The sequence below is a fragment of the Melospiza melodia genome, chromosome 1 (genome assembly GCF_035770615.1).
Source record: "Melospiza melodia melodia isolate bMelMel2 chromosome 1, bMelMel2.pri, whole genome shotgun sequence".
Classification (NCBI taxonomy): Eukaryota; Metazoa; Chordata; class Aves; order Passeriformes; family Passerellidae; genus Melospiza; species Melospiza melodia.
Window position 1 is genome coordinate 108269262 of NC_086194.1, and position 14866 is coordinate 108284127.

Genomic DNA, 14866 nt, shown 5'->3' on the forward strand with positions numbered 1-14866 from the left:
ATTTCGGAGTCTAATCCAAAACTTGTGCAAGGAATGCAGGCAGTGCTGCTCAGAGAGCTGCTGTCTGTAGGGAGAGCTCCTCAGGCCTGAGGCTTTTCATGGGATCTGTATTTGCTGGCTCCCACAAGTCATTTAATGCTGCCCCAGTCTTGACAGTCTTATCTTGTTAATGAGGTTAGTGCATATGCATTAAAGAGAAATTCATATTCTTTAGATGTTCTCCTATCTCTCTCACAACCTAACCAGTTGTTTGCCCTGTAGCTTGCAAGAAACAACTTTTCCAAACACCTTACTGAAGATTTTGGCATTATGTAAAAGCTCTATCTGCCCTAAATTCAGAAGTAACTTTTGATTTCAGTAAGCAGTAAGGAGCCTTACAGAGTGCAAAAGAAACAAGGTTCATTTTGAGGGCTATCCTTCAAGCCAGCACTTGCACTGCAGCTTTCCCACTCCCAGCATCTCCCGAAAGTCACAGCAAGCTCACACAAAGGTGTCACACAGAGGTTCTTCACACTATTTTCTCTTCCTAGAAAGCTTCCAGCATGCAGCTTACTGAAACAGCTGGGAAAGTTCTCCCCTCCTGGCATTACACAAATGCTGAAAAACTGGCTGCTTATACAGGGAAAAATCTGCTTTCTGAAATGGAATTTGGATGAACAGTATTTTCTGTTTATGGAAGAACATATCTTTCTGCTTTGTCTGACAATTTTTCAAGATTCTGATCATACTGGAAATGCTGTCAGATGATTTGTTTTACTATCTCGAAATGAGATGAAATTCTTCAAGAAGAAACCATTCTATCAGTAGCTAATACAATAACATGTATTAAATATGGTCCATTTTTCTGACCATAACAATGTTGTTAAAGCAAAATGTTTGCTGAAACAGATGAACTTTTTTTTTTACAAAACATGTTTTATGATCAAATCACAGATCAAAATACACTGGGTGTTTAATGTGAAAATACATCAAAATCCAAGCACATGAACTGTAAAATGAGAATATCTGCTGGCAAATTTCAATAGCAGCAAACAAAACCCACTTGTTTTTGTTTCACAGCACTGAATTTTTCTATTCCCACTCCCTTCTGAGAAATGCAGTCATCAACTTAGGCCTATTTTTTTGCTAATATACAGACAAATGTGCCAACTCCTTCCTCATTTTTTCCATCTTTAAAGTAAACATCTTTATTTTCTAAAGCCAGAAATGACACATCAGAAAAGTTTTACTGTAGGATAAATTTTAATGCATATAATGCATCAACATGCTAAACAGGGAAAAACCCCCACAATTATAAGTAATGCCAACAAAAGAGTGGATGGCTCAGGGAATTCAAGGGAAAACATGAAGGCAGTGGGTAAATAACTGTTGTATTGCACTGAGGGCAAGAAACAACAAATAACCTCATCTTCTTTACCATTATAACTTTAAGAATACTGTATAATTTGTTGTTGAGATTATTTATTCATAGACTGACCTCCCAAAATATATTATATGCCCTTCACGAACTGAACCCCTCTAATAAAAAGAAAAATTCCTCTCCAAGTGCCTGCTGTTTGCAACAGTTTGAGTTTTGGTGCCCCAAAGGCTCACCCATTTTCACACCTAAAACCAGGGGGTTTGATTTTATAAGTTTTGAAACAGTTCATTGAACAGAGAAAATCCAAATGTGAAATATCATTGTATGAGAAGAAGGAAATGAAGGCAACAGAGCACACGCACAGGCTGATAACAGCTTAAGCAATCAGCTTAGAGGAGAAAGGGAAAAGTGCTACAGTCAACATTTAATGGCTTCACTGGCCTCTGTAAAAGGAACCAGGGGTCTCTACTGTCTTAGTAAGGAAGTTCCCCCATTAAAAAGAAAACCCATCAAAATGAACATCTGAGTAACTGGAAGAACAAAACTCCAATGTGCTGCTGAGAGCTGCAGGCAGAATGAGCGGTGCCAGGGAGATGCTGGGCACACGGAGCCACCCACCCTGCAGCTGGGCGCTCCCAGCCCCGCTCACAGCACGCCCTGGGCAGATGAGACCCCTGGGCCGAGTCCAGACAGCGAGAGCAGGGCTGGAAATGCTCCTCCTCAGGGAAAGGGGATGCCAGCCACAAAGCAGAACATTTCCTGCCACCCTCTCCTCGCTGCTGAACAGCAGGGAAAGAAACTAAATCAAACCCAGTAACATGAAACAGCAGGAAGAGGGAGGAAAAGGAATTAGGTCTTTTGCACAACAAAGTTATGTTGTTACACTATTAAACCAGCTCGTCCCTCCCCAGAGCTACAGCAAGATGTCTGAATTCACAGCAATTTCCATAGACATCCAAAGCCCAGAAAATGAGAGAAAAGTGGATACTGCTGGCTGGACTTTACACTTGCAGGGTGCTGCCCTTCCTAGCAATACGACCTACTTTGAAGAATACCACCACTCTTCACTTATTTGCTTAATTCAAAGAGATAACAGACTCATCATTCATCATCTCTCAAAGCACAGCACTCATGGAAGGTTCATTATTCAGGAAGAATTTCTACTCAGTAAGTAGCTTGAATATAAAACCTCCACACTGAGGATCAGCATCTCTACTGAATAGTGATCTTTATTGCAACACAATGATTGCACTGAACACTGGTGCGTTCAGACCTGCTTACGAGAATGGAAGTTCTTGAGTTTGGTCTTTTTACACAAATGTAAGCACTTAATTTAAAATCATACCATTTTCATAGATCCAGGAACCACTAACAAGGTATGAAAGAGATTTGTTTAAATGACAGAAAGCAGCCTTGATCAATTCTGGATGGAAACAAGGGAGAAGAAGGAAAAAATTTCATAGGACTGCTTATTTTCTGAGAAAACCCAAAATACTCACTTGCACAGTTAAAGCAGGTAATGTTTGGACCTCATACCATCAAAAGAGATGTGATGCAGTTAGCCTGCTGATATTATTTATCAAAATCAAAGTGAGAATTTGTTCAGAACATGGGATAATCTTAAAGCTTCACAAAGGCAACTAAAATTGTTCATCATCCAATATGTAACCTAAAAGATCTCACATAGTGAAAAGCACACAATAGGAAACCTTAAACTTAAAAATGGGAAACAGTATCCTTGTTTAGTGTCAGTTGAGAACAAAAAAGCAAACAGGTGTTTTCCCAGTCAAGACTGCTAAATTACAAAAATCCTCTCAATCCTCTTCATTTATTTTCAATATATACATAACATACAAATGAAAATAATACATACAATCAATTACTAGTACTACAAAGAACTACTGAGGAAAGCATTATTTTCAAACAGTCACAAAAGAATTAATCCTCAAAGAAGTTATCCTTCAAAATAATGTTACAGTCTAGAATAATTAAATTACAGGTCACAATCCACAAATGGTAACACTGCTTTTCTAGCTGTATATTTGATACTGCTATGTTCATATATAAAGTGAAGTTCTTCAAAAGAAAGCACCAACATTCTCCATGTATTTGTGTAGAGTTATTTGTAATATTTCACAAACATGAAACTGGCTCTTCTATTAGGATTTTCAAACTGTACCACACATATTAAGATAATGAAATACAGAATAAATTCAATGTGTTTAAAGGAAAAAAAAAAAAGGAAGAGAAAACAAAAAGACAACATTTGGTATTTGTTTGGATAAACTATCTGTGGTTCCATAACAACAAGGAAGGGAAACAATTTGAATCTGTACAGATCAAAACCAAACAGCCAACATAAATTAACTCTTAATATTTTTCATGCTTCATAGCAGGAGTCTGAGTCTGTAACTTCAACAAATATTTCAAAATAATCTCATCACAATATAGCTAATGGTCCAGGACACATTAAATTAATGCATAGAAATAAATGGAAATAGTAAGTCAAATGAAGAGCAGATGGTCACTCTAAACACTTCATTACCCTCCAACCCTTTTATTTCTAATGCAGAAAAAATAAAAGAATAAAAGAACATTTACCATAGTCTACATTGGAACACAAGTACTAAAAGCCCCCTGTTTCTCAAGTATTTAAAATACTAACCCAGAAACACTGTACACACTGCTAGCAGCTGTTGAGTTCATCCTTCTAGCAAAAAAGCAAACTATTTGTACTTGTCCTTATCCTTCTATTTACTTTGTAAAGAGCCTAAAAACTCAACGATGTGTATGTTCTCCCTCCTTCTCTCCACCTCCTGTCCACATCATTTGACTTTTCAGGTCCGTTCTTGCCGTCCCACGTGAAACCATACATTTTTAAAGTATGGAGGTTTAACCTTTGAATTAATAACTTCAGCAGTAGCTACCAGTGTTTCCCTAATGTCAGCTGTACAGATGTCCCCAGCAAGCTGCCCTCGCCCTGCACCACTGGTGCCCTGGCAGGGGGGGCACAGAGGGCTGAGTCAAGCTGCCTGAATGAGCTGCAGAGCCAGCCACAGACCCATGGCCACAGCAGGGAAATTGAACTCTCCTGGGGAAGGAACAGGACTGAGGAGCCTTTCAAATTCATGACAACTGCAGGAAAACACGGAAATTTTCTAAACTAGTAAGAGGGAATAGGACAGAGAACTATGCTCAAGCCCCAAACCAGAAGGAAGCAGACCTCTAATGCTCTTTCAAAGAATGCCTTCCAGAAGAGATCCCTCACAGCTTGTGTAGCTAGCTGCTCCTGGGAGGAAAATAAAACTACTTTTGCAGACTGGGAAAACAGAGTCAAGTAAAGGAAGATCCATGAAACTAAAATATATCTGCTCTTGTAAGAAGAAAATTCATTTGGTATCATGCTGGTAATACAGATGATATCCACACAGAAAAAGTACAGATAATTGCTGAAGGAGAAGATTGCAAATGAAAAGGGAGAGTTGAAATGGTTGGGAATTTAACAACAGAAGACCTGAACTGCAAAATGGGCCTAGTCTTGAAGAAGGCAAGATGCTAAACAAGGCCTCTCAGAGAAAGTTACATAAAAAAGAGGCAGTTTATTTACAGAGGCAGTGCAAACAGGAGCACAAGGAAGTACATGAAGACAAAGCATATGCAGAGAAGCAGGAGCAGAGAAGCTGTTCCCTTTCAGTTTCAGAAAAGAAACAGATGAACAATAAATCCCATACTTTATATATGGTTATACTGTTATTCATACAGTCTCTTCAGCTTTCTTCTTTCTATACCACCTTCTGCAATCCAAACAAAACTCGTCCTCTGCTTGCTCTTACGCATGTACTGCACTTCCAAAGTCTCTTTGCTCCTATTTCTTACCTCATAGGAACTTTTTACATGCCCAGATGTTCTTTTTTCTCTTCAGGACTAAGAGCCCAAAGCTACAGGCTTCCCACCTAGCACTATAGGCTAGAACAGAACCACCAGAACAAAGCCCCAAAACATATTAGACATACACTTGACAAAAAAGTTTCTGTACTGTAAATTTCTTTCTTATAGACCCTCTCCCTTCAAACCCCTGGTAGTCTTCAAAGTTTCTCCAAGGCTTGCTATCAGACAGGTAAGCCCAGGGCAAACATCTGCTATGAAATGCATTTTTGGGCTAATAAATGAGAGTCACACTGACTTTTCACATGGTTACTCTCCTAAGCATAGCTTAGTCTGCTAGTCCACTGCTAAAAGGCCTCTGAACAGATGCATACAACAACCCTGTCCTCTCCCCAAACACACAAGCTCTCCATCAGAGAATTAGAACCAGGTGCTCTTGCTTTTGCATTACACTGCTCTCACCACTGGCTTTCTCCCCCTCCCTGGTTGTCAACTCTTTGCAGCAGCACTCCTGTCATCCTGTCTATCTGTATTACACTGAAAAATTGTATTGGTTTTCATTAATAACTAATGGAACTCACAAGCAGAATCTCTCTTACATATGCCAAAACAAAATGCTGCTTTTTGTCTCCTTATTCTACAATGTACTCCCTTTCCTACTAGGCTTCTTTTATCTGCTGTAGATTTATTGGGGATGTTTGGCAAGCACATCAAGGGCCAAAAATTCCCTCTTCTCTCTCAAGAGCCTAATCTCATGCATTTCTGAAGCATGGCTGCAGTCATGTTTGCACACCCCATCTCATTTTTCTCTCTCTGGGGCTGTGCATGTTCCTAATTCGGTATGTGATTGTACTGGGAATGCCTTTCACACACCTCCAGTACACACTGCAGCAATGCATCAAGGCATATGGAACAGGAATAACATAATTAAAGGTTATTACCAGCAGACAACACACTGAGTTTCAGATACAGCTGCTTAATCAGAGCTGTAACGTACTCAAAAGGCATTTCAACACGAACTGAAGAAGCAAAAATATCCAACCTCTTCTACAACAGAGCCTCATCAGTTTATGAAGGAAATTACTGGTACTGGTGCTCATAGGAACTCATGAAAATGAGAGGCCTTTCCCTTTCCAGTGTTGCAAATATGCTTTTAACATTTTCCAGCAGGTATTCTAATTTTATATTGTTGAAAGGTAACTTCTGCATAAAGAAGGCATATTACCAATTTTATAAGTGATAAAAGCTTTAAAGAATTTATTAAAAAATCCCATTACCCATGTGATGTAATATATCTGTCAGAGGGGGGTGTATGCGAGTGCAACTGCTTAGTTAGGAAACTCCAGAGCAGGACCTGAATCCAAGTATCTACATGCATATTAGAGCATGTCTTTAGAGATAACATTCATGAAACATTACTTGGAAGTCATATAAGATATGAAAGAAAGAACAAATGAGTTGCACTTCTTTCCTGATATTTATAACTTTATCAAGTCAAATACACTAATCAATAAAACTGAGATGCCTGCTCTAGAGTTACTTTAACATTTACATTTGATGTAAGCATGGAGGCCAGACAGCAATTTTTGCTATGTTCATGTTACCCCAATAAGAAAAGAATATGACACAAGCAGATCAGAGATTAGAAAACAGTACTGAAGAACATTTACTATTCCTATCCTGAAGTGTTTCCATAGCAGCCAAAACAATTATTAAAACAGATACACCAAAAGGATGGCAAAAAAATAATAGAAAAGCCATTCATCTGAAAATAATTCACAGATCTGAAGAGTTATATTTGAGTTGTTGATTAATTTAATCCTTAAACATTACATACTTTCTAATACATCACACAAGTCTTTGTAACAGCCTTCACAGCAGCAGAGGAATTTATAAGAGCAAGAAGATTTTTAGAAAGAAGTATTTATAACAGACAACATGTTGACTGCTGTGGATTCACATCACAGAAAATGTAAGGTATCTCAGATCTGCTTTGCAGGATGAGGATTTTCATAGTGGAGGAAGCTTACCATTTGCTTCTTCTTTTATCCCACTTAAGACTACAGAAAGCCAAGAACACTCTACACATTCTCCTCCCGCCCTCCCACAATTTATCAGAAAATACTGTTTTCAACAGCATTAAGCAACATTAATTCCTGCTGCTCTTGACAGTCACACTGAATAGCCATCTTTCATATCTGCCCTTTAAGCTTTCATAAGATGCACCTAATTAAAAATCAAACGCTCAGTTCTTAGAAATGTCAGCCATCATGCTTTAGAGTTAAGAAAAATTTGGCTTTTTGGCTTTATCTGAAAGCTATCTATGTATTAACTAGCAGGCACCATCACTGCTGCCTAAATGTCAATGCTCTCCCCTTGCATTCTTTCTGTAAGAACAGCATCACCTACAACCAGTTCTTCTCTCATTAAAGTCACGAGTCCTTCAGAAAAACAGAGGCAGGATTGTTTGGCAACAGTGAGCAAGTGGCCTTCCATCTACCTACAACCAAGCTGCAAACTCTGACCAGCTACTAGCCTCCAGTGTAAGTGAGAGTGGAACACAAAAGATACTGAACAGGTTCCCAATGGTAAAAAGAAATACACAGACAGCTATGTGTGAGGGAGGAGGGATGATTTCTAATGGAAGAGTTTTTCTCCTTGCATCAGTTCCCATCACTGGATTTCAGATGTGCAGACACGTGGTGTCAGGTCAAGAAGAAGTAATGACACCATTTATGTTCCCCTTCCCATGGGAAATCACCCCACAGCAACAGAACCGGGCGACTGCCACTCACTCCTGTGTAACAGCACCAACCTTAATAGCATCTCACATTCAACACAGGGCCCCGAGGGGCTCGTGGCTTTCTAAAGCCATCCAGTGCATTATTCTGTTTAGAAAGAATACTTCTAAAGCACATGATTCTTGCCTTAAGAGTGAAGAAAAAAGCCAGCATCATCAAGCAATCCTTGAAATTTCATGCAAGAAGCTGAGTATAGAAAGCATTATCCAGGGGTATCTGCAGTGCTCAGAATAATCTTATGTTGACATTTGCGTGGGGGCAGCTGGGTACGAAACAAGTTTGTGAAAGCCAGAGAACACCTACAAATGAGAGAGTACACAGCACAGAGAAGGGCAGGCTAGCAGATGGGGTAGTCCAAGGGCAGAGCACATGCAGTAAAAAGAATAAAGTGCAAATGCTCCAGGAGAAAGAGGGTGTGGAAGCACCAATAAAGAAGGAAGGTGACTCTAGTTCACTACTGCCATACAGCCCAGAGGAGAACGAGCTAAGGAAGAACTTGGAGATCAGGATAGATCTCAGCTTCTGTTGCCACCATAAACTAACAAGAGCTTACAAGACATGTACTTTCTGATACAGACACTATCACACAAATTATAACATTAAGCACAGAGATAGTTATCGATTTACTGATGCAGGATTTATTTTCCAACAGCCCCCACCTATAAGAAAACACTGTGGCAGAATATGTTACATTTAACTTGGACAAAAGTTTCAGGGTTTCGGTTTTATTGGAATATATAAAAAAATGAAACAATAACTAATAGGAAAAGAATTCAGAACCTTTTTTCTGTGTATATAGCTAATTTTCCTCCAGTCATATAGTTTCTGTCATTCCTCCACACAAGCAAATAAACCCCATAGTCTTTGAAATCCAATAAACCTTTCAATTACTTCTAAACAAAGTCTTTGAGATAGCCTAAAAAGTTGTGGTTGCAAGAGTATTGTGTTCTAATATCAACAAGTTCCTTTTTCAACTAGAAAGGCAAGAGGGGAGCAGTGTCAGCACGAAGAGCACATTTTATAGACGCCAGTATCTCCTGAAATTAAGTGCTCGCAAACACAATCAGCAGCACAGTGAAATCCTCTGCAATCATCTCTGTACTTGACTCCATGAGTAAGCTGCTCATTGGTGATGAAGCCCACACTCCCTCCTTTTGATAAAATTTGAGCTAAAATGAAAGAAAGCACCATACACTTTTTTTAAGGGATGTTACTCAATTCATTCAGCTCCACCATCCCATCCCTCCGGTTGTGAGTATTAAAGCGCACTCTGTTTCACGCCCTATTCCCATGAAATGTAAACCTACAAAGCTCAGAGAAACTTTACTGATCAACTTTTATAAACACTGCAATGCCTCTTTCAGTTTTTCTAACTCTCAGTGTAGGTGTCACTTTCTGTTAAAGAAAGGAAAAAAACATGAGGAACAGATATGTAATTCAACAGAACAGTTTTTAATCCTCAAAACACTGACAGCTTTTACATGCTCCAAAGTCCTCCATCACTCTAGCAATTTGGGTGAAAAAAAACCAAAACAACTTCTTACTCTCTCTTTGGACAGCTGAGCTACAACCACCACATGTGCAGCTCACATTCTGAGAGCAATGGCAAGTCTAAACTTCATTTGGAGGTCCATTCAAGCAAGTATGCTTCAGTTTCTTTACTGGGCCAAGCAGATATGTCCATATGTTTTCAGCACTCAAGGACTATGAGCATCATTACCTCACTTTCTGATCCTGCAAACCCTCAGACCCTCTTAAACGGGCTCTACAGCAAAATCTGACCTTTGACAATCAGAGTATGACCTTAAACAAAATATTTACCGAGCTTATTGACACAGACCTCTATAAGTAAACGCTTAGCACACTGATAACAATCATCAACTCTACATTATAAAAGATTTGTGCTGAGATGCTAGGAGGAGCGCAGCAAGTTGAGAAGGAGATGTGAGGAAAGGAAATACATTAGCATTTCAAATATCTAGAAATGTGCGATTCTGTAGTCTGTAGGCAAGGGAGGCCTGATAATGCTGCAGCAAGTATCTCTAGGTGGCTCCGTTCACATACTTCACTTGTAGGAGTCTTACTCAATCTCTTCTGTTTCTTTCAAGCAGAAACAATAGGGTTGCCAAATTCCATGTTTTAGTGAAATGATGCCAATATATACAGATGACAGCTAATATGAAAGACACCTAACAAGAGTCTAAAGGTACTCTGAAAAAAACGCTCTCTTTTATATTGCTGGAGATTAAAGCAGTGCACAATTTCTCAAGCTGTTACACTCACTATTACTAAGTTCTCCCACCTGTTTCTGGAGACCAAGCTTAATGGCTGCTGACTATTTAGGTTGAAATGGAAAGAAGATTAAATGCTTTTCAAACACAGTAAACTTCCATACTATTTCATGGGAAACTTGGGTTTCAAAAGGGAGGGAAAAGTCAACAAAAAAAAGGATGTGTGGTGAGTACTTAGCAGCTGTGAGGAATGAAAACACCAAAACTGCAAATGACCGATTCACACCGCGCAGCTGCGTTTAAGAGCGATAAAAGGACACACAACGGGCTTTGGGGATGCCGAAACACCGACAAACACGGCCCGACCTCAGCGAGCAGGCACAAACAACACACGCACAGCCCCTCAGGCCAGCCCCGTCCCTTCCTCATTCCTCACTCCTCCGGCACAGTGGCGGGAGGGGAAGAAGTTCAGCGCCGGCCCCGGCCCCGCACCGGCTCGGGCTGCACCGCCGGAGCCGCCCGGGCTCGCCCTGACCCCGGCCCCGCACCATGGGGGAGACGGGCAGAGCGCCTCGGGCATCCCGGAGGGCCCTTCCGCCGGCCCCGGCAGCGCGGACGGTGGGAAACAAGAACTAAGGAGAAGAAGGAGGCGGCGACCCCCGGAGACCCCCCTGCGGCCGCGCCTCGCTGTCCCCGCGGCGCCACAGGTGCTGCGAGCCCCAGCCAAAGGCAGCGCCGCCCCGCAGAGGCTCCGCTCTCCCCCGGCCGGCACACCGGGATGCCCCCCCAGCCGGCGGTGCCGTCGGGCGGGCTCGGCGGGCAGCTCCCCGCCCCAGCCGGGGAAAGGCACAGGTAGTGCCCGCACCGCGGGAGGGAGGGAGGCAGCGCTGCAAGGGGCTGCTTTGGGCTGCGCAGGGGAGGAGGAGAGCGGCTGCCCACCGCCCCGCTGGCTCCGGGGAGAGGCGAGAAGGGCGCAGACGGCTCCCGCCGGCAGGACGGGGGCGGGCGGCGGTCATGGCGGGGAGGCGCGGCGCGCACCTGGCAGCAGGTGCATGCAGGCGGAGACGGCGGCGAGGGCGCCCGCGGAGGGAAGGGCGAAACTAGCGAGGCTTTCCCGGAGAACGGCGCCTGTTGTGCGGCCGGGGGGGGGCACTCGCAGGTGCCCGTCGCCGTGGAGGGGGGGACGATGCGGAGGAGGGGAGAGGGTAGCTGCAGGCGCCGTTTTGCAGGCGGCGGAGGGAAGCGCGCACTACTCACCGGCAGCTCCACGTTGACTTCGGTCCCGTCCAGGAGAAGGACGCGGCACTGCAGCACCAGCTTGCTGTCGCCGGCCGCCGGGATGTGGACGGGCGCTCCGGCGCCGTGCACGACCCCTCCGGGGAGCGGCGAGGAGGGGAAGGCTCCCGAGCCGACGGCGGCGGCGGCCGCTCCTCGCAGCCCCCCGTCCCGCTCGTCCCCGTCGCCGCCGAGCCCACCTCGCCCGGCTCCGCGCCCGTAGCGCTGCATCGACCGCCGGCCAAAGGTCCTGCGCAGGAACCGCAGCATCCTGGGGGCGCCCTGCCCGGCCGCTCACACCCCCGAGCCCGCAGCTCCGCGCCCGGCCCCGCGGCGCCTCCCAGAGCAACGCAGCAGCGCCGCCCGCCGGGAGCCAGCCCGCGCCGGGCGCCGGCCGCGCCGCCCGCTCCGCCCTCTGCAGCGCCGCCCGGCAGCGGCACGGCGGGGCGGGGCGGGACGCGGCCCCTCCCGCCGCCGCGCACCGGGCCGTGCGGCGGGCAGGGGGAGCTGCTGAGGCGGCACCTGCGGGGGAGGCCGGGGCGAGCGCCCGCAGCCCGGCTGGGCAAGAGCAGAGCCGAGCCGCGCTGTTCCGCTCCTCTCCTCCCTCCAGAAGCAGCCCCGGCTCCGCGGGCGCTGGGGCGGTGTCTGCGCGACGGCGGACCCTCGCCTCCGCCCCCGGGCCCCCAAGGAGCGGAGAGCAGCGGCGGGGGCGCGGAGCCTCCTTCCCTTGCCGGCCGGGCTGCCCCTGCTGCGCGCCGCGCTCTGCGCGCTGCCCCCGCCCCGCGTCCCTCCCGCGCCCGTCTGCCGCTTCCGCCCCTTCGGACCGGCGGGAGAGGGGACGGGGGAAGTTACTTGGAAATAAAAAAAGGCAAGGAGGGGGGATGGAGAACTGGGCGCAGGCAGAAGGACGGATCTCGCTTGTGTTGGAGGTGGCCGAAGCGGCGGATCCCACCTGGGGGAAGAGGAGGAGGGCATCGCACCGCCTCTCCCGCCGCCGCCTACATCCCCCGTGCGCAGACACGTCTGCCCGGTGCGTGGGAATGCCCCCGCGTTTGCCTTTGCCATCGGCGCGGTCTGGTGGTTTAAGGAAACCGCTGTGAGAACTTGGCCCCGTGGAAAAACCAGACCCTCCCGACTGTCCCGGGGTTTTACTCCCTTTCGCTTCCCTAAGGAGTACGGGTTTGTTTGTCTGTCATAGCAAATCCATAGGTACAAATACTCTCACGGTCGCTCAAAAAGTTAAGTACTTATGTATTCTGGCTCGGGTGGGAGCATTTTTGCTGAATTGCTACTGGACGTGAATCGTGTCTTGCAGAAACAATCAGTGAGGCTAATTCTGTTACCCTATGGTCAAATGTAATCTGACGAGCTTTGAACTGAAATAATTTGCTGCTTCTAAAGTGTGGGTTTGGGGGATTTTTTTCTGCTGTGAATTTATTTCCCTGCACCTCACTTCCAGGCCCGTTTACACAAGCATTGTCCTATTAGGTATTCAGAAAGCCTGCCAAAATGTCTCAGCTTGTCATTTTTTTATTGAGACTTGATAGTATTAGGTAACTGCCTGCTGCTTCTGCATCCTTTTCCATGTTCCTTCAATGCCCTGGATCAGGTCTTGAAGTGTCTCATCAGCCAAGACCGTCACCAAACTGCATGATCTTTGGCAGAGATCTACCTGCAGCCCTTCTGCACTTTATGGCTGCATAAAAGCTTTTATAGAAACAGAGTGGAAAGGTGCTGGTCTCTGCCCGCTACTGCTCACAATCAAAAGCAGACACTTAATACAGATTATGGCTTTTTTCTTCATTTTTTTCCTTGAATCGGGAGCAGAATTTCAATTTTCTTTCAGATCCTGAATGGTGCAGCATACCTTGGGGTTCTTTCACTGCTTTGAACACTGTGAAGATGTCCCAGTCGTTTGCATACCACAAGCAGCACAAATTATCTTAAGAGTTGGAAATTCAGCAGAAATAGTCCTGTCTCTTGAGGGAGCTACAGCAATTCTGTGCAAAGGAGAGTGGGGTGGAAGAGAGGTCTTGCATCACTTGGGACTGGACTGGCAGAAAACTGAGCAAATCTTTTGCCATGCTAAAAATCTGTTTTACTCTGAAGCTGTGAGACTTCAGCCCTTTGTCTCTTTCAAGTTCTGTCATGGAAACAGGAGTCTGATATTTTAAAATGCAGAAACGTAGGCTTGCTTGACTTACATTAGCGGCACACCTGATACAGGCCAGTGGCCATACCCCAGAGGCAGTCCTGCATTTACAGAACTGCCAGAGGGATGCTGAGGTCCCATTAAGGCTCATCTTAAGAAATACAAGGTAATGCTCACAGTAAAGCATCTTTTAGAAGGAGCTGGTGGTGGGAGGAAATAAAGCTGGTTCCTTGGTACCCAGCCTCTCTTGGAGTAAAACAATTCCACCGTTATTTTGTCTCATGTTACCAGCAGAGCTATCTTTAGCTGTGAAACAAAAACCTTGAGCAACAGTGGTACTGAGGATGCCTTGAGAAGTATTTAAACTAGCATTTATATTCAGATTTCTACATAAATGTTTCACCCATCTATGTCCTCTCTCCATTTTCAGATGGAGAGGTCCTGAAGGGGTTTGGTTTGCTGGCACCTGTCCTGCAGTCCCTCCTCAGAGTGCCTGCAGCTTGCTTGCTTTCCAATGAGAGACACAAGCTGAAACTGCCATGGTCCTCATCTGTACTGTAGTTAAGGGCATTTCCCTTAAATCTTTATCAAAATAGCCTTCCACTGCAACATTAACCTCCTGCAGAGTACTCCAGTTTCCTCTGGAAGCCATGATTTGATTACTGCCACAGGAAAGGTGGTGACCTAGGCAAACCATTTTTCCTAACCCATGTTGAAGTTCTGGTAGCAATCCCTGCAAGTTACCAGTCTTACCCTTGGCTTTGCCATGGTGCTGAGCAGTGTGTAAATGGGAGAGCATTTACCAAAATCCTTCCTGACACTGGTGTAGCAGCAGCAAGATGGGCAATCTCTAACCATTGGAGCCCCTGTTGCTGCTTGTAGCTAAATAACTACATAAAAGTTTGATAGATACAATAATAACTACAATAAACTTTGACTTTGTTCTTGCTCTTTCACTCAGTGTTTTGGTTTTGTTCAAATCTTGTCTGGAAGCTTTTGGAGAGCTTGGAAATGGAGGCAACCATGTCATGGGGATGGGGGAGCAAAGCCACTGACAGTTCTGTGAAGAGACTTCTGCTGCACAGGGCATGCTTGTGCTGCCTGGACATCAGAGACCTCTGTCTTGTTTTACTTTCTGTCACTGCAATCACATTTGTGGATT

General features: G+C 45.0%; 1 protein-coding gene across 3 annotated transcripts in view; it reads right to left on the reverse strand.

The window, feature by feature from the left end:
- EPB41L4B (erythrocyte membrane protein band 4.1 like 4B) overlaps positions 1-11854 on the reverse strand; it is a 170920-nt gene extending 159066 nt beyond the window's left edge. For all 3 annotated transcript variants that reach the window (XM_063163769.1, XM_063163760.1, XM_063163778.1), the window contains exon 1: positions 11535-11854. In XM_063163769.1, coding sequence (XP_063019839.1) covers positions 11535-11822 — 288 coding nt within the window. In that variant the 5' untranslated portion in view covers positions 11823-11854. The remainder of the gene's footprint in view (positions 1-11534) is intronic.
- Positions 11855-14866: the final 3012 nt, after the last annotated feature.